This window comes from Pocillopora damicornis, chromosome 10, assembly GCF_964200805.1.
Source record: "Pocillopora damicornis chromosome 10, jaPocDami1.2, whole genome shotgun sequence".
In the NCBI taxonomy this organism is placed as follows: Eukaryota; Metazoa; Cnidaria; class Anthozoa; order Scleractinia; family Pocilloporidae; genus Pocillopora; species Pocillopora damicornis.
In genome coordinates this window covers 5,117,951-5,143,789 of record NC_142679.1, presented here as the reverse complement: position 1 = coordinate 5,143,789, position 25,839 = coordinate 5,117,951, and the positions used below count along the sequence as shown (strand labels likewise).

Genomic DNA, 25,839 nt, shown 5'->3' with positions numbered 1-25,839 from the left:
TGAATCAATTCATGTGCGCATGTGTAAATCAAAGTTTTCATTCCTGCTCGTAATTTCAACTCATTCGTTCGATTTCTGCCTGAATTGTACTCCCGCCCACTGAGTTCCACCACATTTCAACTTACTGTGTTTCGGGCTAGAAATGAAGGTCTTACAAACGCTGCTTTGTGTGCATGTTCAGTTTTAGGCAGCCCTACCGTTCTCTGAAATAAAGGCATTTATTTGACCTCTCGATACGACTTTGATACCACCTTGCTCAGAAGATGGAATTTGAAAAACCGAAGACCTCAAAGGTTCTTGCGCTTGGCAGGTTAAGCAGTGATGATTAAGTTTCTAACTGATCTGTAAATTTCTATGACTCACCATCTGTGTTGTTGGCTCGTAGTAAGTGATGCCTTTTCTTAAAACAAAGTCATTTGGGGCTGTCGCGATTGGTCACTTAATTCACATGTTTTCCCTGAGTTTGCATAATTAAACGATCGACAGCGTGCATCCCGTAGGCATTCCCACGTACAGTCTATCGGGCACGTGACAGTGTGCGTAGCAATCACGTGATTAACCAGAGTGTAGCCTAAAACAGATGCAAAACTATCGTTATATATGACAGTTTCTTCAAGATATATCTTAAAGGAGACAAAAAGAGAGAAATCAAGAGGACATTGACGACTTGATGAAAATCGTAAACATTTATATGATATTAGGAACACTTTGATTGGTCGAAAGCCTATCGTTCATTGTACTAGTAAACTCAGGGCTCCATTTTTAAAAGCTATAAAGCGCACTTTCTATCATTTTTCAGGCGTTAGTGCACTTGGAACGTTGGTAATCATGCACCTTCGGGTCGTGATTTACAACTTTTCCCTGTGTTTTCCTAACATCTCGTGTGAGTTTTTGCGTTTGAAAACTGACAGGAAGTGAAAGTATTGCTTAGATGTTAACATATTTTTACATGGAATCATTTTTGACATGTTTTGTAAATTACTCAGTCTCGGTTTTCGTAAATTTCCGGCCAGTTCTATCTTAGGCTGTTCGCAACTCTTCGATACGCAACAAGCGAATACACAAGGCTTCAAAGTTGTTGGTTCTTAATTCTGGAAACCCCTATAATTAATATTCCCACTCATCAGACGATTTTATCACTGGTCTTCCTTTTCATCCTCATCGTCTTTGTTGGTCATGGTTTACTCTAGTTTGATCGTGTCTGTAACACGTTAACTTGAAGTAGTTCCATTTGAAGGAGAATAAAATTCCATCATTACTAAAAGGAACCATACAAATGAAAAGAGTATATCTCTGAGATTTTCGAGAGAATTTAACTTTATTCCATTACAGCTACAAGCGAAGTGATATCAGGGAGGAATGCACGACACGAAAAGCCGAATTTGACAGCTTGAAACCAGCTCGCGTTAAGAGAAAGAATACTGAATGCTTTGCTAGTTGAAGTGCTTCGACTCGCTACTCGATATTAAAGTCTTTTTCACTAAATTACGAAAATTTGCTTGTGTTGTAACTGATGAATTAAAGTCAGCGCACCACGATTACATTACCTTCAACCCCACTATTTAAATAGTCTCAACAAATCTTCTCGGTTCACATTGGTTCTGCGTCAAGTTTTCTATTCTTTGTGTGGTCTAAGATCTATTTTTGCCATTATTTGCAGTGCGCAAAGTGAGTGTTTAAGTCAAGCTTTACCTTTTTCAGGATGTTCAGATCTTCTTAAACAAGACAACCGACCAGGGTTCGACGTTCCTGTTAGACTTTGAGCTGAGGGAGCTGTAAACTTCCAGCACAGGAGAAACTGATAATGGAAGAGTAAAGTGAGTCGCTGCATTGTTTTCAAGTTACTTCCACTCGCCTTTTGCATTAGTTCACGATCAAGATAAAGTCGTGATAAGGAAGCTTTGACCTCAATTAGTCGCTAGTGCGTCGACTTGAAAATGAATAATTTACGAGTGAAAATATATCTCATCCACAGTTTGTTTATGTGTTAGGGTTTAAGAAACTTAGCAGGAGATTGGCAAATAACATTTAATATTGAAAGCTCGATCAGCTACAAAACTTGAAACACTCAGTAAGGATTCTCTTCTATTTCCATTGAAGAAGGATGGAACGGTTTAAGGGGGGAAAGTAAGTGTGCAAGGTTTTCTGAGGAAGACATTGATAACATTTCACGACATTCGTTCACTGACTGAACCAGTTCGTGCGCTAATTATAGCATTCTCTTTTTTCAATTGCCATGGAATTAATTAACTTAACAGTTTTCTGGGTTTTGTGGTGCTTTTATCTTGCAAATAATTACCCTTGGGTTCAGTAGTCTAGAATTTAAAACTAAATAATGGCAGTCTAGAATTTAAAACTAAATAATAGTAGTCTAGAATTTAAAACTAAATAAAAGTGGTCTAGAATTTGAAACTGGATAAAGATAGAACTTAATTAAAACTAGATAAAATTAGATAAAAACCGATTGCATCCACATAGACACAACATGAAGGTTTTATCTAATCTTTATTTTGGGTTTAGTTTGCAGCTGTATTAACGACCCTTGAACTCCCAAGATCTGATTGTTAATTCTCCCCTCTAGCTGCTACACATTTCCTATGAAATAAGTCACGAGAATTTGGTGTAAGATCAAGACCATTAACTTCCACATGATAAGCTTGAGTATTCTCATTACATGTTGGCGGGTAATGTATGGATGTTATAGGGAGAAGTTACATGTTAGTCACTTATGGGAGTTAAAGGGTTAAGCATTTTGAGGTAATCCGCGCGTTACGTAACCTCTTATTAATCTCTGAAGAGTTTAAGTCCTGACCTTACTTTGTCTGCTTTCAGGAATAACACTTAAGCGATCAGGTAAACATCGTTCAAAACGCAAGCTTAGCGTACAAATTTTCAAAAGAAAAACTACATATAAATAAAATTCTGCTTTTATTAAAATTTAAAGAAAGGGCGTAAGTCAGCTCTCCTCTACATAAATTATTAAGTACTTACCAGGCGAGATATAGGTATAAATTTGAAGTCCTGATGCGAAAAGGTACTGACCCGCAATGTAAGAATTGCAGAGACTGTATGGGGTATTTATTTTTAAACTTTATCTATAAATGCGCAAAGGCGCTAAAGAACGCACGTAACGTGAATTCAAGTCCGAACAATACTGACCCACCACGTACGCATTGCATAATCTGTAAGGGGTATATTCTCTTTATACATAAATACACAAAGGCGCTAATAGACGCTAAACCTAAATTTGAATCCTTGTGAAATAAATGCTGATTTCTTTCAAACTGCACGCAAACTCCAAATCATGAGCTTGATGCTTCGTCCTGTTCCTTCAGGAATAACGTCAACATCCTACCGATCGACTAAACATCGCTTAAAACGCAATCTCAGCATAAAAAAAAAACTTTCAGAAGGAAAAACTTACAAATAAATAAAAATTGTGCTTTTATATTAAAGTTTGAAGAAATAAGGTGAGACAGCTCTTTACAAAAATTATTTAGTATTTATCGGGTGAGACATATGTGCAAATGCCTCGTCCTAACACGGAAGAAAACAATACTTATTTTGACTTTTGAACTCCATAATAAATTATTTACAGTTAGACGGACAAAGACCTTTGGATTTAACACTGGGGAAGAGAAAAGACAAATCAAAGTACCATAGAAGAATGATTAAAAACTTTACATCTCGTGTAGTTAGCCTTTTTTTAACTTATTTTTTTTCAGTCACTATTTAATTGAATCGGACGAACATGTAGAAACTAAGGTTTAAAACAGCGCAATCTTCTTGTCAACATCATTAAATCACGATCTTCTTAGGCTCAAAATTTTCAGTAAAATTTCATCAGATGATATTTGATGCCAAACAAGAGATTGTAAAGTTTCTATTCTCTTGTTGATGCCTATTCTTTGTTCTTTTGGGTTTAGTGTGAAGAAAATTCAATGGAGAGGATGTGCTGATAGGGAATCAGTTTTATTCTTCGGCAAATCTCCGGCTTTTTGTAGTGACTAATTACGTAATCAGCTGGTCGAGTGACATCACTTTCCCGCCAAAATCAGCGTTCCATGGCGAGATCGGGGAGGACTGCTCACGATAATACTGATAATGGCAGACATAAGGGAAACTGACGATTCAAACATTTGATCAGTTTGTTTTCACGGATTTCCAGGATGAGTACTTTCCCGTATTTCACCTCAAAAGGAAGACAAACACGCTCGGCGGCTAGAGAAGCAATCGCAACTTTGTCAACGAACCAAAAGGAACCAAGAAGGCACATCAAAATCGAATACGAGAAGCGACATGAAGAAGACTCGTCAAGGGACGACAAGAAAACTGAAGATGTTGCGGCCAAGAAGCGTAAAAAAGACACGTCCACGGCACAGACACAAGGCTCAATTTGGCAGCCTCCTAACTGGAGAGAGCAGCTTGCTAATATTCGTGAAATGAGAAAAACACGCGATACCCCAGTTGATTCACAAGGATGCGAGAAGACAGCTGATGAGAGCCAGTCACCAGAGGTGAGAGGAGATGAAATCGGCAGTCCAGTGGGGTGGGGTAAGGGGAGCCGACACAGTGGTCTCCTCTGAGCCAACTAAGCTTGTTTATGAGAGGTAGAAACGTTTTGGGTAAAATTTACCACTTTTTGCTTGGTCAATGTCAACACATTCATTTACCCTCAGCAATTGATTGCATCCCTCTTTTTATTTGATTTATAAGATAAATTATGACAAATAGTTCAACAGCTATATGTTTAACCCTTTACACCCCAACATTATAGTATGCATATTCTTCATACAGTTCTCCTCACATATCCTAAGGTAATGACAAGGAGAATTTGTATAACAATCAAGAGCTTTTTTGCTTGGCGATCATTTCCTTTCTTCTTGTGACCTTGATGTGTGATTCAAGGGTAATAGAGTAACGAGAAATTAGATGTTACTCACTCTTAGGTGTCAAAGGGTTAAGGTGGGTGAGGAACAGTTTGCAGAGTATGGCAGTGCATGCACAAGTTCCTTTTTAAAAGTCAACTGCATGCCAAAATTGCTGCATTGCATCAAGATCTGCAATACTCTGCAGCATGGGAGGAGGGTGAGGTCTCCTCATAAGAACCTGGACAACTGGGCCAGTCTATTTTCAGAGATCTTGCCTTACTGATGTTTATTTGTCAAAATTTTTTGTGATGATTTTGGTTTCTTTTTTCTTACTTGCCACAATAGAGGTCTTCATGTATGAGCTACTGGGATAAAAGTTGTAAGGATACACTCTCATCCTGGCATCCATTCTTACATTTCCCATTTAACCCTTTAAACCCAAAGGATTAGTAACATCTAATTTCTCCCTACAATATCACTCCTGAATCACACATTAAGGTCATGAGAATTAAGGAAATGGTCATCAGGAAAGAACCCTTTTTATTGGCAAACAAATTCTCCTTGTCAGCACCTTAGGAAATGTATAAAGAACAGTATGGAGAATATGCATACTGACGTTAGGGTGTAAAGGGTTAAAGAGTCGCCAGTCAGAAATCTTACCTTGCATATAAGACTGAAATTTCCCTTCTAATCAGAAGACAAAGACTGCTGATTAAGCTTGCCACATCATCAGACTCAACTGAAGAGTTTGTTCAGAAGGAAGAGGGTGCTTACAAATATTAGTATAATCCTACCATTCTCCTTTCACAAACAATTAAAACTAATTGACTATGCTGCATACTATCTGGAATTTACAAAGGAGAATTTGTTTGATAATCAGGAGCTTCTAGAATTGGACATCATTTCCTTAATTCTCATGATTCTAAATATTTCATGCAAGGGTGAAACTGTCAGGAGAAATTAGAAGCCAGTCACTCTTAGGGGAAAGAGGGTTAGGACAGTCCAGTATCAATGGTTCATCTCTCCTCACTTTTGCTGACAGTCAGATATCAAGTACTTATCTCCCTCATGCTGTCAAGTCAAACAAAAGACCAAGTTACTTTTGCTGCAATGGAAAAATTTAAGGCTTATGGGTTAACAAAAGAGAACATTCTTACAACATCAACAAGCAAAATTGGCTGGCGTAAAGGCTAAAAAAGCTGACATTTCGAGCATTAGCCCTTCATCAGAGCAATTGGAGGAATTGTGGGTTGTGTGTGGGTTTATAAGCAGAAAGTGGAACTACACTATTGTTCCGTCACCATATTCTCACCAATAGCATAGCTCCACTTTCTGCAAACTTCCAGGTGTGGGCCCAAAAATGGTGCATATTACCATGAATGTGGCTTGGGGACAAGTGATTGGAACTGGAGTTGATACTCATGTTCATAGAATTTCTAACAGACCAGGATGGGTCAAAAAACGTACTTAACTACCAGAGGAAACTAGAATTGCTGTAGAAAGCTGGTGAAAAGTGATTTTGAATGATACCAAGTTACACAAATTCTCTTCACCAGGTGTTTTGCTCCTTCCTTGTCAAAGCCTTTTCACTTACTGCCACATTTTAGAGACCCAGCTATTGTGCAAGTTCCAAACAACTTTTACAAATATTCTGAAATGAACTGGCTTTTGTTCCTTCCTGACTTTCAAGGAGCAGAATGCAAAAAGGAAAACTTTAAGGACTTTCAGACCTAGGTTCAAGATTCTCTAGATGCATAGCAAACCTTGACTATCATATGCTGTTTACGCATAACCCACAGTTAAATAATTAGAGTGTAAGGTTTCAGAGACTAAATTTGTGAATTCTTTTTCTGTTTTGCGGAGAGGAGTGGGATGAACTGAATGTATTGTTGGTTGGATTTGGTCAACAGACATGTCTTCCTGTAAGTCCAATGTGCGAGTTCTGTCTTAACTCCAAGATCTGTCCTGAAAGTCGAAGAAGGAGCAGAGGAAAAGCTGAGGAGGAAACTAAGAAGAAACTTTCACCCAGAAAGGATGGAAAGGACACTAATACTTAAGAGAAAATCAAGTTTTACTTTAACTTAGGCTGTCCTTCTCTTTAGCCTTGGGCTACGTTGTGCAAAGCTGGGTTAAGGTAGCTTCATGGTTAGTGTGAAATCTGATATCAGATCTTAACTCCCGAAAGTGATTCATATAACTTTTCCTAACAATATCCGTGCACTATCCAGCAAGCGGGTAATGAGAAGATAGAATAAAGAAAATGATCCAAAAAAGGCTTTTTAACAAAGCAGTTAGGAAACCTGGATTAAAATGTAACCCTGGGTTAGCACTAATCAGCCTTCCAACCACTGAGCCCAGGTTAGCATTGGTCCTCAAACCATGTCTCAAGACTGGTTCCAACTGTGTAAAATAATGTACAGGTTCGTGATACAATGGATAAAAGGCGAGATGGAAGCAAAATCACAGAATGTGAGACCTAGGTAACAAGGTGCTTTTTTTGTGAAAGATTTTTTATAAGTGGCACCCCTTCCTTAAAGGGAGAAATCTGCCGTTGAATTTGATTCAGAAATTAGTTTATACTTAAACGGTGGATGGCAATGAAGGCGCGCTCTGATTGGCTACTCAAACTCCTTTTATCCTTTGCTATTCGCCTTGCAAAGCTATTCACAATTATCTATAAGACCCAAACAGCCTACCCAACAGGGTTTACCGCCAGGTTCAGGGCAACATTCCCCTGTATCTTCAGCAACAGAGACTAAAGACCCCCCTCCGAAACCTAATGTCTCCATAACGGTTGCTCCAGGCGGTATCGTTTTGTCGTGGTATATGGCTCTTGAGGAGAGACGCGCCTATAATGAACTATCAACTGTTTGCGCTTCAGGACGGCGGCACAACGGAGAACCTTCACCAGTGGAAGAAGATTGGAGTCGTCAAGGCGTTGACGCTTCCTATGGCTTGCACTCTGACTCAGTTATCACCCGGCAACCACTTCTTAATACATACTACCGATGTTAATGGACGACAGGGTGAGTGCAGTGAGGCCTACACTATTACTCTCAAATAAATCATTTTGGCAATAAGAGAAACTGTCTTGTACAGCTCTTTATCGGCACTATTGGTACTTACGTATAAGAAACTTATAAGTGTGGAGTCTTCAAGTTAGATTTGTACCCCAAGAATACAACGGCAATCAATGATAGACAATCTGTACAGTACTGAAAAACCAGACCATTTGTAAATAACTATTGATCAACCCTTTTGATGTGTTATTTTCAACAATAGGGGATCATTATAAGATGGTGTGGGTGTTGGGATTTTAAGCTCGATCGCTTAAATCCTTAGGCTGAATGTGAAATCGCGATATCAACCTGTTTCCCAGTCCTCTCCAGCATGAACCTTGAGGGAAATGAGATAGAACCCTGGAGAGGAGGCCCTCTCCCCTTCCTTTTTTTTTTTAAGTCATAGAAAGCTCCCCCGAACTTCGTTTGAGTTGAGTGAAATCTTTCAGTTCTTCCATTCGTGAACATCTAACTTACAATACTTTCTTTTTTTGTCTAATTTTTTTTTCTGCTCGACAATACGTTGAAGGGAGGAGATCAGGTTCGCGGAGGATTTAGCAGCCAAAATATTCCAACGCCCCTCAAAACAATTCAGAAAGCATTACTTTTATTTTGTCTTTCTCTAACGACTGTGGTAACAAGGTCTGTAAAGAAACATATTGGCCTCTTTTACGGATAGTTTTAACAGTCCTTCAGGAAATGTGCTTTTTGTATGTACATACATCCAGCATCGATGGCAACAATTGGCGTCGCACTTGTTACATATTCGTGGGCTATTAAATTACTATGATATAAAGACATGCTTAGAAGTTCAGGGAAGTTGCGAAGGCTTTATTTTACAAACACTTTTTAATGATTTTTATTTTCAAGAAAGTAAAAGCCTTTTTCACTAACACGGCTATAAAACCAGACCATTTGTAAATAACAGTTTTTGAAACATGTGGTTGGCCTGTGACTTCAAGGTTTGCTTTTAATCGCTTCACTTTGTTTTGGTCTCTTGGTGTCTTGGAACAGGATTAGACATAATGGTCTGTTTATAATGTGTGACATCTGTTCGTGGGGTGCTAATGAAACATCACCATTGGAAGGAAAGGTTTCACATTTCACTTCAAGTTGAAGAAAGCGATTTCATGTCGATATTTAAAACCTAGTGCTGGACTAAATTATGTGTCAATGTATGCTATGCTATTATGCTAATAATATATCAATGGATTTCAGTCACCTTCACAGCTGTTTTTGGTTGTAACGCTACGCAGCACCGGGCGTTACATGACAACTTGAGTTGTCATTGCAAATTCTATGAAGGCTGCATTAGTTAGTGCCCAGATCTCTTCGTCGAGTTCCTTGCATCCCTGAAGGTGACGTATGGTGACTATAGCAGTTTTGTTCAGTTATGCCTTACTTTCATCTCAGAGAGATTTAGGTTAGGGTGAGTATCCCAAGGACGCCAGTTTGGACCATCCCTTGAATTGAGATTAACTTTGCCACATTGGTTTGCCCACCATGCACCATTAGGAAAACACTTTCCAAGGAAGTTGTCATTATCTTGGTCTGGTGTGCCGAATTTCATCCCTCGGATATTCAATTTAGGATCTGTATTACCATAAAACCCATTTCCGATGTTTCCTTCGTACGAAGTCATGTCGCATCGATACTTTTCTGTTTCGTCAGCTACCCGAAACCCACCATATTTGGCATATCCCTTTGTGCCGTTGGTTCGGTGCAGATCTATTCGAAGAATGCTGTCTGAAGAGGCGATTCGGTGCAAGTTGTCGTTTCCAAGCCAGAATTCTTTGGACACGTCGCCAAAGCCTACTCGATACTCTACCCACGTTCGTCTAAAGCTTTGCTTGTATGGACGGGAACGTCTCTGAACCACAGTCCACCCACCTCCATCTGTGGTTTGGTCACAGTACACGTTTATGACCCCTTGACCATCTGGGTTGATTTTATAAATGCCATTCTGATTCGCTCCTAGGGTTTTCAGCTGCTGACAGCTTCTCACTGTACGTGGAACAAAGGAAACATAATATGAGACTTGTTGCTGAAAGAAAATTATCGCAAATTTAAGTGTTCTTCTCTTCTATTTAGTCACGAGTTACCCACCTCCGCTGTGCTTTTCGCAATACACTCCTTTATAATCCTGTCGACATTCACACGTGAACATCCGGGGATTCCAACACGCGTCAGCACATGTTCCACCATTTTGACATAAAGCCGAGGTGCAAACAGGTCTATTTCCTCCCTGGGAGAAAATGGGAAGAATGGTTAAACGTACTTTCATCCTTTTATTAGGCGAAACTTACCATGACAATACCTTATTAGGTTGAAATATATTTTCGTTCTTAGAGCTAACGTTTCTCTTTCAAAATGAGTATAGAAGTTTGATATTTTCAAAGTTTCGAGTAGGAATGAATCTTTCCCTCTCCTGTTTTCCTTCAAATTTCGTTTCCGGTGTATATCGAGCAACGGTTTTCTCTCTATTTGAGCAAATTATATTTACCCAGGATTTCCTTCTAGAAAATAGGCATTTTGTGACATCAATTGTGTCAATAACAAAATTCTCAAGAATGAGTGGTTCTTTTATCAGTAAAACAGCTCTTATTTGCGGCTTGATTGGCTGTTCCATGTCCAAATTGTTTGATTTCACCTGTCCAATTATAAGCACTTAGCAAAAGTTAGCCAGTCAAAATGGAAAAAATATCTGAAGTGCATTAAGCATTCGATATTTCTAACAACGTTTAGACTTCCGACTTGAACTTTTGCTATATGAATCAATTCATGTGCTTATGTTTAAATTAAAGTTTTCATTCCTGCTCGTAATTTCAAATCATTCGCCCGATTGCTGCCTGAATTGTACTCCCGCCCACTGAGTTCCACCACATTTCAACTTACTGTGTTTCGGGCTAGAAATGAAGGTCTCACAAACGCTGCTCTGTGTAAATGTTCAGTTTTTGGCAGCCATACCGTTCTCTGAGATAAAGGCATTTATTTGACCTCTCGATATGATTTTGACACCACCTTGCTCAGAGGATGGAATTTGAAAAACCGAAGACCCCAAAGGTTCCTGCGCTTGGTAGGTTGAGCACTGATGATTAAGTTTCTAACTGATCTGTAAATTTCTATGACTCACCATCAGTGTCGTTGGCTCGTAGTAAGTGACGCCTTTTCTTAAAATAAAGTCATTTGGGGCTGTCGCTTTTGATTGGTCACTTAATTCACATGTTTTCCCTGAGTTTGCATAATTAAACGATCGACAGCGTGCATCCCGTAGGCATTCCCACGTACAGTCTATCGGGCACGTGACAGTGTGCGTAGCAATCACGTGATTAACCAGAGTGTAGCCTAAAACAGATGCAAACATATCGTCATATATGAGAGTTTTCTTCAAGATATATCTTACAGAAAACAAAAAGAGAGAAATCAAGAGGACATTGACGACTTGATGAAAGTCGTAAAAATTTATAAGATATTAGGAACACTTTGATTGATCGAAAGCCTATCGTTCATTGTACTAGTAAACTCAGGGCTCCATTTTTAAAAGCTAGAAGGCGCACTTTCTATCATTTTTTTAGGCGTCAGTGCACTTGGAACGTTGGTAATCATGCACCCTCGGGTCGTGATTTACAACTTTTCCTTGTGTTCTCAGTAACATCTCGTGTGAGTTTTGTGTCTGAAAACCGACAGGAAGTGAAAAGTATTGCTTAGATATTAACATATTTTTACATGGAATTATTTTTTTCATGTTTCGAAAATTACTCAGTCTCAGTTTCGTAAATTTCCGGCCAGTTCTATCTTAGGCTGTTCGCAACTCTTCGATACACAACAAGGGAATACACAAGCTTTCAAAGTTGTTGGTTCTTAATTCTGGAAACCCCTATAATTAAGATTCCCACTCATCAGACGATTTTATACTCCGATCACAGCGAATTTGGTCGCCGGTCTTCCTATTCATCCTCATCGTCCTTGTTGGCCATGGTTTACTCTAGTTTGATCGTGTCTGGAAAACGTTAACTTGAAGTAGATCCGTTCGAAGGTGAATAAAATTCCATCATTACTAAAAGTGACCATACAAGTGAAAAGAGTTCATCTCTGAGATTTTCGAGCGAAGTTAACTTTATTCCATTACAGCTACAAGCGAAGCGATACCAGAGAGGAATGCACGACACGAAAAGCCGATTTTGACAGCTTGAAACTAACTCACGTTAAGAGAAAAATAACTGAATGCTTTGTTAGTTGAAGTGCTTCGACTCGCGACTCGGTATTTAGGTGTTTTTCGCTAAAATACGAAACTGAATTTGCTTGTGTTGTAACTGATGAATTAAAGTCAGCGCATCACGATTACATTACCTTCAACTCTACTATTTAAATAGTCTCAACAAATCTTCTCGGTTCGCATTGGTTCTGCGTCAAGTTTTTTATTCTTTGTGTAGTCTAAGATTTATTTTTGCCATTATTTACGGTGCGCATATTATGTGTTTGAGTCAAGCTTTACCTTTTTCAGGATGTTCAGATCTTCTTAAACAAGACAACCGACCAGGGTTTGACGTTCCTGTTAGACTTTGAGCTGAGGGAGTTGCAAACTTCCAGCACAGGAGAAACTGTGAATGGATGAGTAAAGTGAGTCGCTGCATTGTTTTCAAGTTACTTCCACTCGGCTTTTGCATTAGTTCACCATCAAGATAAGATTCGTGATAAGGAAGTTTTGACCTCAATTAGTCGCTAGTGCGTCGACTTGAAAATGAATAATTTACGAGTGAAAATAATTCTTATCCACAGTTTGTTTATGTATTAGGTTCTAGAAACTTAGCAGGAGACTGGCGAATAACATTAATTATTAAAAGCTCGATCAACTTCAAAATTTGACACACTTATTGAGGATTCTCTTCTATTTCTATTGAAAAAAGATTAAACGGTTAAAGGGGGGAAAATAAGTGTGCAAGGTTTTCTGAGGAAGATATTGATAACATTTCACGACATTGGTTCACTGACTGAACTTGTTCGTGCGCTAATTATAGCATTCTTTTCTTTTAATTACCATGGAATTAATTAACTTAACAGTTTTCCGGGTTTTGTGGAGCTTTTATCCTGCAAATAATTACCCTTGGGTTCAGTAGTCTAGAATTTAAAACCAGATAATAGTAGAATGTCTAGAATTTAAAACTAGGTAAAGATAGAATTTAAAACCAGACAAAATTAGTTAAAAACTTTCACCCATATTGAAAAAGAGAGACAAAACATGAAGGGTTTGCCCTGTCTGATCTTTATTGTGGGTTTAGTTTGCAGCTGTATTAACGACCCTTGAACTCCCAAGATCTGATTGTTAATTCTCCCCTCTAGCTTCTACACATTTCCTTGTAAATAAGTCACGAGAATTTGGTGTAAAATCAAGACTAGTTAAAACTTCTACTCGATGAGTTTGAGTATTGTCATTACATGTTGGCTGGATAACGCGTGAATGTTACAGGGAGAAGTTACATGTTAGTCACTTATGGGAGTTAAAGGGTAAAGCATATTGATGTCATATGCACGTTATGTAACCTCTTATCATTCTCTGAAGAGTTTAAGTCCTGACCTTACTTTGTCTACTTTCAGTAATAACACTTTAGCAATCAGGTAAACATCGTTCAAAACGAAAGCTTAGCGTACAAATTTTTCAAAGAAAAACTTCATATAAATAAAATTCCGCTTTTATTAAAATTTAAAGAAATAGCGTGAGACAGCTCTCGTCTACATGAATTATTAAGTACTTACTAGGCGAGATATACGAATAAATTTGAAGTCCTGATGCGAAAAAGTACTGACCCGCAATGTAAGAATTGTAGAGACTGTATAGGGTATTTATTTTAACCTTTAGACATAAATGTGCGAAGGCGCTAAAGAACGCACGTAACGTGAATTCAAGTCTACTTTAAATTAACATCAAAGCAAGCCAACAGGGGGCCAAAACATGAAGGTCCTTAGGAAACTTCGTTATTGCACGTCTAATTCCCAGCTCTATTAAGCATAATGAGGTTAAAAGTTAGTTTACCTAACTTTTAGGTAAACTAAAAGTAACCTCTTATCAATCTCTGAAGAGTTTAAGTCCTGACCTTACTTTCAGGAATAACACTTAAGCGATCAGGTAAACATCCTTCAAAACGCAAGCTTAGCTTACAAATTTTCAAGAGAAAATCTCTATATGCATAAAATTATACTTTTATTTAAATTTGAGTCAGCTCTCGTCTACATAAATTATTAAGAACTTACCAGCCGAGATATACGTATAAATTTTGTCCTAATGCGATCAAACTTTGCTGACCCGCAGCGTAAGAATTGTTGAGACTGTTTGGGGTATTTATTTTAACCTTAACCTTGAGCTTTGTGCTTCTTCCTGCTTGGATTCAAGAATAACATTATTACGATCGGGCAAATATTGTAACAATACTGACCCGCAAAGTACGAGTTGCATAGTCTGTAAGGGGTATATTCTGTATATACATAAATACGCCAACGCGCTCAAGAACGCTCAACCTCAATTTGAATCCTTGTAAAAAAAAAAACCACTGATTGCTTCCAAACTACAAGAAAACTCCAAATCCTGAGCTTGGTGCTTTATTCTGTTCGTTCAGGAATAACATTAACATCCCAACGATCAGCTAAACATCGCTTCATTCGCAAGCTTAGTGTAAAAAACTTTCAAAAGGAAAAACTTACAAATGAGTAAAAATTGTGCTTTTATATTAAAGTTTGAAGAAATAAGGTGAGACAGCTCTCAACATAAATTATTTAGTATTTACCAGGTGAGATATATTTGCAAATGCCTTGTTCTAAAACGGAAGAAAACAACACCTGACTTTTGAACTCCATAATAAATTATTTACAGCGAGACGGACAAAGACCTTTGGAATTAACACTGGGGAAGAGAAAAGACAAATCAAAGCGCCGTAGAAGATTGATGGAAAAATTTATATCTCGTGTAGTTAGCCTTTTTTTAACTTACTTTTTTCAGTTCCTATTTAACTGAATCGGACGAACATGTAGAAACTAAGGTTTAAAACAGCGCAATCTTCTTGTCAACATCATTAAATCACGACCTAAGGAGGACTCCCTTCCAATCTCATTCATTTCATCTAAACCGCCCCATCTAAACGCAAGTGACATGGGTTTTCTGTTAAAACCATTGATTTAGTTTGTTGTTTTAATATGGTAAAATATTGATGTTTCATTATTCTCGTGTTTGCCACTCAAGTTCGTGTAAATTTCAATCATGAACACTTCTTAAGCTCAAAATTTTCAGTAAAATTTCATCAGATGGTATTTGATGCCAAACAAGAGATTGTAAAGTTCTATTCTCTTGTTGACGCCTATTCTTTGCTCTTTTGGGTTCAGTGTGTAGAAAATTCAATGGAGAGGATGTGCCAATAGGGAATCATTTTTATTCTTCGGCAAATCTCCGGCTTTTATGTGGTGACTAATTACGTAATCAGCTGGTCAAGTGACATCACTTTCCCGCCAAAATCAGCGTTCCATGGCGAGAACGGGGAGGACTGTTAACAATAGTACTGGTAAAGGCAGATGCAGGGCAGACTGACGATTCAAAGTTTGATCAGTTTGTTTTCACGGATTTCCAGGATGAGTGCTTCCCCGTATTTCACCTCAAAAGGAAGACAAACGCTCGGCGGCTAGAGAAGCAATCGCAGCTTTGTCAACGAACCAAAAGGGACCAAGAAGGCACATCAAAATCGAATACGAGAAGCGACACGAAGACTCGTCTAGGGACGACAAGAAAACTGAAGATTTTGCAGCCAAAAAGCGTAAAAAAGACACGTCCATTGCACAAACACAAGGTTCAACTTGGTAGCCTCTTAACTGGAGAGAGTAGCTGGCTAATATTCGTGAAATGAAAAAAAACCACGCGATGCCCCAGTTGATTCACAAAGATGCAAGAAGACAGCTGATCAGAGCCAGTCACCAGAGGTGAGAGGAGATGGAATTGGCAGTCTAGTGGGGTGAGGTAAGGGAAGATCCGACACAGTGGTCTCCTCGAAGACAGCTAAGCTGATTTATGAGAGGTAGAAACGTTTTGGGTAAAATTTCTGCACAGCCCCATACTGTTGTAAAACAAATCTGTTTTCCTAATGGCAATGTATTGTTTTTGTCATTGTTTTCTCTATCCAAGAACTGAATGCATGATGTATTTTACCACTTTTTGCTTGGTCAGTGTCAACACATTCATTTGCCCCCAGCAATTGATTGCATCCCACTTTTCATTTGATTTATTAGATAAATTATGACAAATAGTTCAACAGCTACATGTTTAACCCTTTACACCCCAACATTATAGTATGCATAGTCTCCATACAGTTCTCCTCACATATCCTAAGGTAATGACAAGGAGAATTTGTGTAACAATCAAGAGCTTCTTTGCTTGGTGATCATTTCCTTTTTTCTCATGACCTTGATGTGTGATTCAAGGGTTATAGGGTAATGAGAAATTAGATGTTAGTCACTCTTAGGTGTCAAAGGGTTAAGGTGGGTGAGGATCAGTTTGCAGAGTATGGCAGTGCATGCACAAGTTCCCTTTTAATAGTCAATTGCATGCTAAAATCACTGCATTGCATCAAGATCTGCCATACTCTGCAGCGTGAGAGGAGGGTGAGGTCTCCTCATAAGAACCTGGACAGCTGGGCCAATCTATTTTCAGAGATCTTGCCTCACTAATGTTTATTTGTCAAATTTTTTGTGATGATTTTGGTTTCTTTTTTTCTCACCTGCAACAATAGAGATCTTCATGTATGAGCTACTGGGATAAAAGTTGTAAGGATACACCCTCATCCTGGCAACCATTCTTAAATTTCTTATTCAACCCTTTAAACCCAAAGGATGAGTAACATCTAATTCTCCCTACAATATCATACATTAAGGTCATGAGAATTAAGGAAATGGTCATCAGGATAGAAACCTTTCAATTGGCAAACAAATTCTCCTTGTCAGCACCTTAGGAAATGTATAAAGAACAGTGTGGAGAAGATGCATACTGATGTTAGGGTGGAAAGGGTTAAAAAGTAGCCAGTCAGAAATCTTACCATTCATATAGGGTTGAAATTTCCCTTCTAATCAGAAAACAAAGTCTGCTGATTAAGCTTGCCACCTCATCAGACACAACTGAAGAGTTTGCTCGGAAGAAAGAGGGTGCTTACAAATATTAGTATAATTCTACCATTGTCCTATCACAAACAGTGAAAACTATGCCACATACTATCTGGAATTTACAAGGAGAATTTGTTTGACAATCAAGAGCTTCTAGAATTGGACATCATTTACTTTATTCTCATGATTTTAAGTATTTAATGCAAGGGTGAAACTGTTAGGAGAAATTAGAAGCCAGTCACTCTTAGGAGAAAGAGGGTTTAAAGACAGTCCAGTATCAATGGTTCATCTCTCATCACTTTTGCAGACAGTCTGATATCAAGTACTTATCTCCCTCATGCTGTCAAGTCAAACAAAAGACCAAGTTACTTTTGCTGCAATGGAAAAGTTAAAGGCTTATAGGTTAACAATAGAGAACATTCTTACAACATCAACAAGCAAAATTGGTGAACTTATCTACCCTGTTGGCTTCTGGAAGGTGAGTAAATTTTTATGTTAGTTAGAAAATTGATTTTGACAAAATTTACCCACTAGAAAAGCAGCTTGCAAAATAGTCTGAAGGCCTTCTCTCCCCTTATTGAATAAAAGTTGTGAACATTTTTTTAAAACTTACTTGTAGGACTTTTTAGAGTAGCTACTGATAATAATTTTTTCATCATCAGTCGTGTTAAACAGGGTTCAGGGGGATCTGATAATAGCATGTTACTGAATCAAAGGGGCTATACCAAGTTGTTTTATTATTTTCACTTGTCACTTTTTCACCTACAAAGAGGGGTAGATTGGTTTATATATCCTCAATAGAACCCTCTGAGTCCCCTTCCTCCCTCCCCCTTGTTGCAAAAATAGCTTGCAGAAGTCTAAAATTAGAAAAAGAAGCAACAAAAATGGTTCAAAATCTATGACACTGAACTCCATTTTTAACTTGTAACCCTTTAACTTCCAGAGGTGATCAATATAAAACTTCTCCCAATAATATCCTTACATTATTCAGCAAAAAAGTAATGAGAATATTCAAATTTATCAGGTAGAAATTGTTGTCTTGATCTAACAACAACTTCTTGTAACTAATTTACAAGGATATGTGTAGCAGCTAGAAGGGAGAATTAGCAATCAGATCTTGGGAGTTAAAGGGTTAAACTTATCCTACCAATGTGAACTATGGCTTGGTACAATATAGAGTATTTTCCAGGGTACTTATTATAATTATGCTTTGATTGTAGAAAAAAGCTGAGTACATCAAGAATGCCACTAAAATTTGTGCTGAGAATTACAATGGAGACATTCCACCAACAGTAGAAGAGCTGGTCAAACTTCCAGGTGTGGGCCCAAAAATGGCGCATATTACCATGAACGTGGCTTGGGGACAAGTGACTGGAATTGGAGTTGATACTCATGTTCATAGAATTTCTAACAGACTGATGGGTCAAAAAACCTACTAAACTGCTGGAAGAAACTAGAATTGCTGTAGAAAGCTGACTTCCAAGGTAAAAGTGATTTTGAATGATACCAAGTTATGCAAATTCTCTTCACCAGGTGTTTTGCTCCTTCCCTGCCAAAGCCTTTTCACTTACTGCCGCATTTTAGAGACCCAGATATTGTGCAAGTTCCAAACAAATTTTACAAATATTCTGAAATAAACAGGCTTTTGGTCCTTCTTGACTTTAAAGACTGTAATGGAAAAAGGAAATTTTTAAGGACTTTGAAACCTAGATTGAAGGTTCTCTAGATGTATAGCAAACCTTGACTATCATATGCTGTTTACCAATAACCAACAATTAAATAATTAGAGTGTATGGTTTCAGAGACTAAATTAGTGAATTCTTTTTCTGTTTTCTCAGAGAGGAGAGGGATGAACTGAATGTATTGTTGGTTGGATTTGGTCAACAGACATGTGTTCCTGTAAGTCCAATGTGCGAGTTCTGTCTTAACTCCAAGATCTGTCCTGAAGGTCGAAGAAGGAGCAGAGGAAAAGCTGAGGAGGAAACTAAGAAGAAACTTTCACCCAGAAAGGATGGAAAGGACACTAAGGGGGAATTGAGGTTTACTTTAACTGAGGCTGTCCTGGTCTTTATCCTTGGGCCACGTTGTTCAAAGCTGGGTTCAGGTAACCTCATGTTTAGTGTGAAATCTCATATCAGATCTTAACCTTTTAACTTCCAGAGGTGATTCACATGTAACTTCTCCTTACAATATCCGTGCACTATCCAGCAAACAGGTAATGAGAATATTCATTTGTATCAGGTAGAAGTTGTTATCTTGATCTAATTCTCGCAACTAATTTACGAGGAAGTGTTAAGCAGGTAGAGGAGGAAATTAATAATCAGATCTTGAGAGTTATAGGGTTAAAGCTATAGAAGAAAACTCATTACAATTTGTTTTGTCTACGATTTGATGATTGGATGCCTTTTAAAAAATAAAGAAAACTATCCAAAAAAGGCTTTTTAACAAAGCAGTAAGGAAACCTGGATTAAAATTTTACCCCGGGTTAGCACTAATCAGCCTTCCGACAACTGAGCCCAGGTTAGCATTGGTCCTCAAACCATGTCTCAAGACTGGTTCCAACTGTGTAAAATAAATGTACAGGTTCATGATACAATGTATAAAAGGCGAGATGGAAGCAAAATCAAAGACTGTGAGACCTAGGTAACAAGGTGCTTTTTTTGTGAAAGATTTTTTATAAGTGGTACCTCTTCCTTAAAGGGAGAGATCTGCCATTGAATTTGAGTTAGAAATTAGTTTATACTTTAAACGGTGGATGGCAATGAAGGCGCGCTCTGATTGGCTACTCAAACTCCTTTCATCCTTTGCTATTCGCCTTGCAAAGCTATTCACAATTATCTATAAGACCCCAACCGCCTGCCCAACAGGGTTTACCGCCGAGTTCAGGGCAACATCCCCCAGTATCTCCAGCAACAGAGACCCCCTCCGAAACCTAATGTCTCCATAGCGGTGGCTCCAAGCGGTATCGTTTTGTCGTGGTACATGGCTCTTGAGAAGAGACATGCGCCTATAATGAACTAGCAACTGTTTGCCCTCTAGGACGGCGGCACAACGGAGAACCCTCACCAGTGGAAGAAGATTGGACTCGTCAAGGCGTTGACGCTTCCTATGGCTTGCATTCTGACTCAGTTATCACCCGACAATAAGTGCCACTTCTTGGTACGCGCTACTGATGTTAATGGACGACAGGGTGAGTGCAGTGAGGCCTGCACTATTACTCTCAAATAAATCATTTTGGCAATAAGAGAAACTGTCTTGTACAGCTCTTTATCGGCACTAATAGTACTTACGTATAAGAAACTTAGTGTGGGGTCTTCAAGTTAGATTTATACCCCAAGAATACAACGGCAATCAGTGATAGACAATCTGTACAGTACTGAACTTGTAGTATTTGTGAATCGAAATTTAATATATGTCTTCTTCGCCGTGGTTATACGCCGCTGAAGCCAGACGTATTTACATTTTTTTACTTTTGAAGGAAAGAATAGCGATCTCAGATGCGTGAAATTTGTTTTATTACGTCAAGGATATGAATTAATCGATTTTTTACAGTATTGATAGTTAGTGATTTGTAGATTTTGTTTGCTTTTAGAAATGGGAGATTTTAAGAATGTGTTGCCTTTTTTTTTTTTTTTTTTTTTTTTTTGTCGTCTTATAATGACTGGCAGAACGAACTATTGATCAACCCTTTTGTTGTGTTATCTTCAACAATGGGGGATCATCATAGGATGGTGTGGGTGTTGGGATTTTAAACTCGATCGATTAAATCCCTGGGCTGAATGTGAAATCGCGATGTCAACCTGTTTCCCAGTCCTCTCCAGCATGAATCTTGAGGGAAAACAGATAGAACCCTGGAGAGGAGGCCTTCTCCCCTTCCTTCATAGAAAGCTCCCCCGAGCTTCGTTTGAGTTGAGTGAAATCTTTCAGTTCTTCCATTCGTGAACATCTAACTTGCAATACTTTCTTTTTTTGTCTAATTTTTTTTGCTCGACAATACGTTGAATGGAGGAGATCAGGTTCGCGGAGGATTTAGCAGCCAAAATATTCGGACGCCCCTCAAAACAATTCAGAAAGCATTACTTTTATTTTGCCTTTCTCTAACGACTGTGGTAACTAAGTCTGTAAAGAAACATACTGGCCTCTTTTACGGATAATTTTAACAGTCCTTCAGGAAATGTGCTTTTTGTATGTACATACTTCCAGCATCGATGGCAACAACTGGCGTCGCACTTGTTACATATTCGTGGGCTATTAAATTACTATGATATAACGGTATGCTTAGAAGTTCAGGGAAGTTGCGAAGGCTTCGTTTTACAAACACTTTTTTATGATTTTTATTTTCAAGAAAGTAAAAGCCCTTTTCACTAACACGGCTATAAAAACAGACCATTTGTAAATAACAGTTTTTGAAACCTGTGGTTGGCCTGTTACGTCAAGGTTTGCTTTTGATCGCTTCACTTTGTTTTGGTCTCTTGGTGTCTTGAAACAGGATTAGACATAATGGTCTGTTTATAATGTGTGACATCTGTTCGTGGGGTGCTAATGAAACATTACCATTGGAAGGAAAGGTTTCACATTTCATTTCAAGTTGAAGAAAGCGATTTCATGTCGATATTTAAAGCCTAGTGCTAGACTAAATTATGTGTCAATATATTATTATGCTAATAATATATCAATGGATTTCAGTCACCTTCGCAGCTGTTTTTGGTTGTAACGCCACGCAGCACCGGGCGTTACATGACAACTTGAGTTTCCATTGCAAATTCTATGAAGGCTACATTAGTTAGTGCCCAGATCTCTTCGTCGAGTTCCTTGCATCCTTGAAGGTGAACTATGGTGACTATAGCAGTTTTGTTCAGTTATGCCTTAATTTCATCTCAGAGAATTTTAGGTAAGGCTGAGAAGTCCAAGGACCCCAGTCCGGACCATCCCTTGCATTGAGATTAACCTCGCCACATTGGTTTGCCCACCATGCACCATCAGGAAAACACTTTCCAAGGGAGTTGTCATTATCTTGGTCTGGTGTGCCGAATTTCATCCCTCGGATGTTCAATTTAGGATCTGTATTACCATAAAACCCATTTCCGATGTTTCCTTCGTACGAACTCATGTCGCATCGATACTTTTCTGTTTCGTTAGCTACCCGAAACCCACCATATTTGGCATATCCCTTTGTGCCGTTGGTTCGGTGCAGCTCTATTCGAAGAATGCTATCAGAAGAGGCTATTCGGTGCAAGTTTTCGTTTCCAAACCAGAATTCTTTGGACAAATCACCAAAGCCTACTCGATACTCTACCCACGTTCGTCTAAAGCTTTGCTCGTATGGACGGGAACGTCTCTGAACCACAGTCCACCCACCTCCATCTGTGGTTTGGTCACAGTACACGTTTATGACCCCTTGACCATCTGGGTTGATTTTATAAATGCCATTCTGATTCGCTCCTAGGGTTTTCAGCTGCTGGCAGCTTCTCACTGTACATAAAACAAAAGAAACATAGTATGACACTTGTTGCTTAAAGGAAATTATCGCAAAGTTAGGTGTTCTCTTCTATTTAGTCACGAGTTACCGACCTCCGCTATGTTTTTCGCAATACACTCCTTTATAATCCTGTCGACATTCACACGTGAACATCCGGGGATTCCAACACTCGTCAACACATGTTCCACCATTTTGACATGAAGCCGAGGCGCAACCAGGTCCATTTCCTCCCTGAGTGAAAATGTGTCAGTAACATGTGAAATTGTGTCAATAACAAAATGCTCGAGTATGAGTGGTTCTTTTATCAATAAAACAGCTCTTATTTGCGGCTTGATTGGCTGTTCCATGTCCAAATTGTTTGATTTCACTTGTCCAATTATAAGCACTTAGCAAATGTTAGCCAGTCAAAATGGAAAAAATATCTGAAGTGCGTTAAGTATTCGATATTTCTAACAACGTTTAGACTTCCGACTTGAACTTTTGCTATATGAATCAATTCATGTGCGCATGTTTAAATTAAATCATTTTTGACATGTTTTGAAAATTACTCAGTCTCGGTTTTCGTAAATTTCCGGCCAGTTCTATCTTAGGCTGTTCGCAACTCTTCGATACACAACAAGCGAATACACAAAGCTTCAAAGTTGTTGGTTCTTAATTCTGGAAACCCCTATAATTAAGATTCCCACTCATCAGACGATTTTATGCTCCGATCACAGCGAATTCGATCACCGGTCTTCCTTTTCATCCTCATCGTCCTTGTTGACCATCGTTTACTCTAGTTTGATCGTGGCTGGAACACGTTAACTTGAAGTAGTTCCATTTGAAGGTGAATAAAATTCCATCATTACCATTAACTTTATTCCATTACAGCTACAAGCAAAGCGATGTCAGAGAGGAATGCACGACACGAAAAGCCGAATTTGACAGCTTGAAACGAGCTCACGTTAAGAGAAAGATAACTGAATGCTTTGCTAGTTGAAGTGCTTCGACTCGCGACTCGGTATTAAAGTGTTTTTCGCTAAAATACGAAAATTTGTTTGTGTTGTAACTGATGAATTAAAGTCAGCGCACCACGATTACATTACCTTCAACCCCACTATTCAGTTCTAAATAACCTCAACAAATCTTCTCGGTTCACATCGGTTCTGCGTCAAGTTTTCTACATTTGTGTAGTCTAAGATCTATTTTTGCCATTATTTTCAGTGCGCAAATTAAGTGTTTAAGTGAAGCTTTACCTTTTTCAGGATGTTCATATCTTCTTAAACAAGATAACCGACCAGGGTTCGACGTTCCTGTTAGACTTTGAGCTGAGGGGGTTGCAAACTTCCAGCACAAGAGAAACTGAGAATGGAAGAGTAAAGTGAATCGCTGCATTGTTTTCAAGTTACTTCCACTCGGCTTTTGCATTAGTTCACGATCAAGATAAAGTCGTGATAAGGAAGCTTTGACCTCAATTAGTCGCTGGTGCGTCAACTTGAAAATGAATAATGTTCGAGTAAAAATAACTCTCATCCACAGTTTGTTTATGAGCTGGGTTTTAGAAACTTAGCAGGAGACTGGCGAATAACATTTATTATTAAAAGCTCGATCAACTCCAAAATCGGAAACACTTAGTAAGGATTCTCTTCTATTTCTATTGAAGAAATATTAGACGGTTTAAGGGGGGAAAGTAAGTGTGCAAGGTTTTCTTAGGAAGACATTGATAACATTTCATGACATTCGTTCACTGACTGAACCAGTTCGTGTGCTAATTATAGCATTCTTTTTTCTCAATTGCCATTAATTAATTAACTTAACAGTTTTCTGGGTATTGTGGTGCTCTAGAATTTAAAACTAAATAATAGAAGTCTTGAATTTGAAATTAGGGAGAAGTTACATGTTAGTCACTTATAAGAGTTAAAGGGTAAAGCATATTGATGTAATATGCGCGTTATGTAACCTCTTATCAATCTCTGAAGAGTTTAAGTCCTGACCTTACTTTGTCTACTTTCAGGAATAACACTTAAGCGATCAGGTAAACATCGTTCAAAACGCAAGCTTAGCGTACAAATTTTCAAAAGAAAAACTACATATGAATAAAATTCTGCTTTCATTAAAATTTAAAGAAATAACGTGAGTCAGCTCTCCTCTACATAAATTATTAAGTATTTACCAGGCGAGATATACATATAAATTTGAAGTCCTGATGCGAAAAGGTACTGACCCGCAATGTAAGAATTGTAGAGACTGTATGGGGTATTTATTTCTAACCTTTATCTATAAATGCGCGAAGGCCCTAAAGAACGCACGTAACATGAATTCAAGTCGGAACAATACTGACCCGCAACGTACGAATTGTATAGTCTGTAAGGGGTATATTCTCTTTATACATAAATAAGCAAAGGCGCTAAAGAACGCTAAACCTAAATTTGAATCCTTATGAAATAAATGCTGATTGCTTACAAACTGCACGCAAACTCCAAATCATGAACTTGATGATTCGTCCTGTTCCTTCAGGAATAACGTTAACATCCTACCGATCGACTAAACATCGCTTAAAACGCAACTTTAGCATAAAAAAAAAACTTTCAGAAGGAAATTTTTTCTGAGGAAGACATTGATAACATTTCACGACATTGGTTCACTGACTGAACTTGTTCGTGCGCTAATTAGAGCATTCTTTTCTTTTCAATTGCCATGGAATTAATTAACTTAACAATTTTCTGGGTTTTGTGGTGCTTTTATCCTGCAAATAGTTACCTAAGGGTTCAGTGTCTAGAATTTAAAACTAAATAATAGAAGTCTAGAATTTGAAACTATAAAGATATAATTTAATTAAAACTAGATAAAATTAGATAAAAACAGATTGATCATGTTAGAAAAAAGAAACAAAACATGAAGGTTTTATCTAATCTTTATTGTGGGTTCAGTCCGCAGCTATGTTGACCCTTGAACTCCCAAGATCTGATTGTAAATTCTCCCCTCCAGCTGCTACACATTTCCTAGTAAATAAGTCACGAGAATTTGGTGTAAGATCAGGACTATTAACTTCCACATGATAAGCTTGAGTCATTACATGTTGGCGGGTAATGTATGGATGTTATAGGGAGAAGTTACATGTTAGTCACTTATAAGAGTTAAAGGGTAAAGCATATAGATGTAATATGCGCGTTATGTAACCTCTTATCAATCTCTGAAGAGTTTAAGTACTGATCTTACTTTGTCTACTTTCAGGAATAACACTTAAGTGATCGTTCAAAACGCAAGCTTAGCGTACAAATTTTCAAAAGAAAAACTACATATAAATAAAATTCTGCTT

The 25,839-nt window shown here is 38.2% G+C and overlaps 3 protein-coding genes and 1 pseudogene across 3 annotated transcripts; 2 read left to right on the top strand and 2 right to left on the bottom strand.

Moving 5' to 3' along the window:
* Positions 1-4,145: 4,145 nt before the first annotated feature.
* On the top strand, positions 4,146-6,928 carry LOC149038577 (endonuclease III-like protein 1; annotated as a pseudogene).
* Positions 6,929-8,520: 1,592 nt separating this feature from the next.
* Positions 8,521-16,759, bottom strand: LOC149038576 (ficolin-2-like). Its single transcript, XM_089184125.1, has 5 exons — positions 16,684-16,759; positions 11,064-11,275; positions 10,434-10,580; positions 10,037-10,175; positions 8,521-9,934 (listed from the first exon to the last, which is right to left on the bottom strand). Exons 1-5 carry the CDS (start codon positions 16,757-16,759, stop codon positions 9,318-9,320), a joined length of 1,191 nt encoding a protein of 396 aa, XP_089040251.1. The 3' UTR covers positions 8,521-9,317.
* Positions 15,443-18,546, top strand: LOC149038575 (endonuclease III-like protein 1). Its single transcript, XM_089184844.1, has 3 exons — positions 15,443-15,926; positions 17,370-17,540; positions 18,283-18,546. Exons 2-3 carry the CDS (start codon positions 17,400-17,402, stop codon positions 18,499-18,501), a joined length of 360 nt encoding a protein of 119 aa, XP_089040970.1. The 5' UTR covers positions 15,443-15,926; positions 17,370-17,399; the 3' UTR covers positions 18,502-18,546.
* A 2,585-nt stretch (positions 18,547-21,131) lies between these two features.
* On the bottom strand, positions 21,132-23,308 carry LOC149038574 (angiopoietin-related protein 7-like). The gene is made up of 3 exons (XM_089184124.1): positions 23,271-23,308; positions 22,630-22,772; positions 21,132-22,534 (listed from the first exon to the last, which is right to left on the bottom strand). The coding sequence occupies exons 1-3, from the start codon at positions 23,306-23,308 to the stop codon at positions 21,918-21,920; spliced, it is 798 nt and encodes a 265-aa protein (XP_089040250.1). The 3' UTR covers positions 21,132-21,917.
* Positions 23,309-25,839: the final 2,531 nt, after the last annotated feature.